The sequence below is a fragment of the Atta colombica genome, unplaced genomic scaffold, assembly GCF_001594045.1.
Source record: "Atta colombica isolate Treedump-2 unplaced genomic scaffold, Acol1.0 scaffold34, whole genome shotgun sequence".
NCBI lineage: Eukaryota > Metazoa > Arthropoda > Insecta > Hymenoptera > Formicidae > Atta > Atta colombica.
The window spans coordinates 408,112-412,926 of NW_017259448.1; the positions used below are offsets into that span (position 1 = coordinate 408,112).

The window sequence follows — 4,815 nt, forward strand, 5'->3', positions numbered from 1 at the left end:
CTGAAAACAATATGCTTATTTTTTTATTTTTACCATCATCTGCCGATTATCTCGGCTCGCTGCATTCCAGGATTGAAAAGTGATTAACGTGATTGTTCGTTATAGCGCCGACGAGGGCTTCGATGGCACTTACCCGACGAACGTTGTCGTAAAGAACAATGGGACCTGTATGTACGTGCCGCCCGGTATATTCAAGAGTACTTGCAAGATCGACATTACCTGGTTTCCCTTTGACGATCAGCGCTGCGAGATGAAATTCGGTTCCTGGACATACGACGGCTCTCAGGTGAGGGGATATGCATTACGGAATTAGGTCAACCAATCGTCGTCGTTTTCCAATCTATCCTGTCCCGATGTTCTCTTCTTCGACAGACGTCGAACTTACGAATTTTCCAATCTGTCGTAAGCACGTCGGTACTTCCCGTCGGTATGGTCTCGAGACCCGGAAATAATTCAAAGCGACGGCGTCGAGCAGTTTGATTAGCGTCCAAGAACGAGAGAAAGAGGAAAACAGTAAGAGAGAGAAAAGTGAAAAAGGGGAAGGAGAGAAAGAGATAGAAAAGCTTCACTGTTTGCCAATGTTCGCAAGAAATTCCTTTCGTGAAATTCCTAAGAATGGAGCTTTGAGTAAAGTACTCCGATCGCGTAATGGAGGCGCATTTCCCATCATCTCTGATGCAAGGTGGGATAGCATTCCCGGGATTGTAATTCTCGTTCATCTGTGAATAATGTTGAATAATTATTTATTTGAAGCAAGCGAGAAAAATCTGTACAAAGTAATTTCATAAAAAGTATAAATGTATTGTAATAAAATTACTCTCTTTATTGTAAGATATTTAGTTATATTAGTTATATTTCTGTTTTTTCTATTTTAATTTAAAAAAATGTTAATTGAGTAAATGCATTTTTATATGTGTCGTTTGATAATAGATTTGCTACTCTTAAAAGTTAAAATAATTAGTTTTCAACAAATTTTAAACTGTGTGATCCATAAAAAAAAATATAAATTTACAAATAACATATGATGGGATGTCACATATTGTCAATTTTAATTTGTTCTTTGATATTCTTTGAATATCTTGATATTTATATCTTTCGCTAGATCAAAATTCTAATTGAAAAAATTTGTTATTTGTAAATTTTTATGTTTTTTTTTAATGGGTCACACACAGTTTAAAATAATTTCTATATATTTAAATATTAAATTTTTTCGCGTTAATGTTTGCACAGCACTTTGTTGGAGACTAATTATTTTAACCTTTAAGAGTAGCAAATCTACTCCTATCATCAAATGACTCGTGTAAAAACGCATTTACTTAATTAATATTTTTTTCATTAAAATACAGAATATAATTAATACACTGCGAATAGGAATAATAAAAAATTAAGCTATAATGCATTTATAAAAATTTCTAACTTTTCTTATTTTATTATATATTTTATCAACTTCTTTTATCAAGAGATTTTACAAAAAATAAAGCGCGTAATGTTAAAACATTTTATGGAAAATGCTTGAGACCTGTGGTTTGTACATCAGATTTGTATAAGTATACTTCAAAAGTAGCACTATATAAGCGTAAAATGCACTTGATGTTTGGTCGAAATATCACTGGGATGGTAAATGCCATTTCAGAGTGAATCGCAGGAAATTTACGAATCATAAGACGTATTTAGAAGATAATGAACGTGAGAATGCACGATATTCAGGATTCTCACCTACACGCAATTTCTCTATAGTCTTTTATTCGTATAATCCAACTCACTCCATAAGAAAGAAATTTTTTTAGTGTTTTTGTATCGTAAAAGCAAAATTATATACAATATATTAAGATTTACATTTTCTTAAAGAAATTTTAAATAAAAGAATATATGTAACTTTTCAATTATCTCTTTTTATAAATTGAGTTGACTGATAAATAAATAAAATACATTGTGGCTTAAATTAATTAATTAATGATAAAAAGTAGTTACGTGAAAATATCAATTTATAAAATTATTTTATAAAAGAAGTAGAGATAAAAAAGTATGTCATGATGTGTTGATTTCTTGATATTTCTCATAAAGTAATATTCAAAATTATAGCAGTAAAATATCCTATTTAAAAACTGTGTTTTATATTACAATAGATGTATTACAATAGATGGCAACTATATGGCATGCTAATGTTGTCCGATTACGATAACGATAACTTTGCTAACTACAAAAGTTTCGCGTTCAATTTATGTATACCGATTTATCGTGTAAACGTGTATTTCTGCCACACGACCAATGTACGTACCTAGCAAGTCCTCAATTGTTGAACGTGCAACTTCGGAATAATTAAAATTGAGGATGCGAATTACACGGTGTGCCAGGCAATTCGAGAACGCTCAGGAGTTCATTAACGAGGACAATAAGCAGAACAAAATGGAAACAAACGAAGAGAAAAGAAAGTAAGATAACGGAATATGCCAAGATTTTCTCGAGCTCAGTTCGATCCGCTGAATATAAACGAGATGCAAAACAGACTTTTCGATTTGAGATCGTCCATTCCCATTTATTATAACAATTCGCCCTTAGATATTAATTCGTCATAGATTGCTCTCGAATGTTACACAAACAAAGTTTATATCGGTATTCAAACGGGCAGAAATCGCGGAAAGTTTGCGAAAACTTTACATAGAGCTACGTAAACATACATATATGAATTTACATGAACATTAACAAGACTACATGAAATCAAGTCTATAAATCAACAAAATAGAATAAAAAATATTATTCATGTGTAATGTTTTGTTGCTTTGTTATTAAATTCTTAAAAATTTATGCTATTTGTATCAATTATTTTATATAAATAAGTAATAATATTTCTAAAAGTTTTTAGAAAATATGGTACATATTTAATAATATAAAATTTGAGGAGAAAAACTAAATTGCAGTAAATTAATTCTTAAATATGCTCAAAAGTATAGTGTAAAGAGAGTTTTAGTTTTAATATATAGTAAAATATTCTTTTTAAAGAAAAGCTGATAATTTTTGCATCCTTGCCATACTGAACAGACTTTTCCGTAGCTTTTGAAACAGTCGTCTTACATGGCACGGTTGCAATAACTTTCTTCTAATCGACTGTCATAAATTGTCGACAGTTGGATCTGCAGCTGCAGGACGAGAACGGAGGTGACATCAGCAGTTTCATCACTAACGGCGAGTGGCATCTGTTGGGTGAGTTTTTACAGTCCTTATCGGGAACCGTTCACGTCGTCACGCCCGGATAGTTTGCCCCGGCGCCGAAAGTGATTCCCGGCCGATTAGCAATTCTAAAGTCTTGCACAGCTACGGGCGGATGATCAATCGTTTCGCAAATCGGAACCGGTATTGATCCTCACTTTGTCCCTGTCAAAATTGCCTGCATCTGGGTCAGGCGGGACGTAGCGGTTCGCTCCGCGTGCGTCCGAAGTTTAGTGTTTTCGCTAGCGAACACGTCGGGCAATCGGTAAAGTGTCGCAAGAGAAATTGCTGCTTGCTTGATTCGAAGAGCGAATAATAGTTCGTGGTAGTTGCTGAATAATCGTTGGAGAATCGAAGGGCAGATTTAAATTACAATCTTTCACTTCCAGATGTTTATACTATTATATTTGGCAACTTGTTTTATTCTTGATATATACAAAATAATTGATGGATCTTTAGCAGGTACACGAAAGCTTTTAGATTTGCAGTATCGGACTTATGAATATGTAAAAAGAATTTTCAAATGTAAATCTTATACGAATATGTTTTTGCATTTTATTTCAATATTTTATATGAAATGAGTTTTCGTATATTGAAACTCACTATATGTATAAATATATATTTAAAGAAATAGTTCACAAGATGAAATTGATCTACATTTTAAAGATTAATTTTAAATTCAAAATACGTTTTTAATAAATGCATGAATAATTTATTACAATATTTTGTAATATAATGTAAAATAATATATATTTTATAAAGATTAATAAAATAAAATAATGATAAAGGATCAGTTAATAACATTTTTTGATAATAAGAACTTCCAATTAGCATTTATTAAAAGAAAAAGTTGTAATCATAATTCATTCAATTACATATAATGTAATGGTTTGAAAATAAACTTACATACGGAACTCACGCAATATCCGTATTGGAATTGTATAGCAATGATAGAAACATCTGGTTTGTGTTTCTCTCTCATAATTGCGAGAGAGATTACATTACAATTATGATATATTGTCCAATTATGTGTAATTCGCCATTGATAAATTTATTGTAAACGTAAGAAATGGTGTGGCACCTTTATTGTTCCTCCAACGCAGAAATAAAAGCATTTGCTCTCTCTTGGCGTATCTCGTGTATCTCTCGAAAAATTGTACGATGTACATTACGCGTGGGAATAGCGTAGGTCGACGTATACGTGCAGTGTATGAGCCGCAGTTATGAGACTTGTGGTAGAAATGTATCTTAAGTAACTGCAGCTGCAGCAAAGCGCACTAGTTTGTACCCAGAGGAATAATGTAAGATAGAATCTTCCGTTTTTCTTTGCCCTGTTGCACGGGATAATTCAAGGAGCAGAAAAGAGAAATTTTTCGCTTCCAACAACCTTTTGTTACGTTCGAGAAAGCACTTCGTTTTATTGACAATACGTCGATTGCCCATGTACGTGTACGATGTCATATTTAAGTATTATTCGATGGAATATTTACCTGAGAATTTTAATTTAATAACAATTTCTAGTTTATTGTTTATTAGAATTGTCAATTAAATTATATAAATTATATATATTTTAAATTATATATATATATAAATATATATAAATTATAT

At 31.8% G+C, this 4,815-nt stretch overlaps 1 protein-coding gene across 1 annotated transcript in view; it reads left to right on the plus strand.

Annotated features, from left to right (window-relative positions):
* The window catches only part of LOC108690634 (neuronal acetylcholine receptor subunit alpha-7-like), a 225,584-nt gene that overhangs the window by 212,531 nt on the left and 8,238 nt on the right, over positions 1-4,815 (plus strand). The window contains exons 5-6 of the mRNA XM_018198022.1: positions 106-286; positions 3,126-3,201. Of these exons, the coding sequence (XP_018053511.1) occupies positions 106-286; positions 3,126-3,201 (257 nt within the window). The remainder of the gene's footprint in view (positions 1-105; positions 287-3,125; positions 3,202-4,815) is intronic.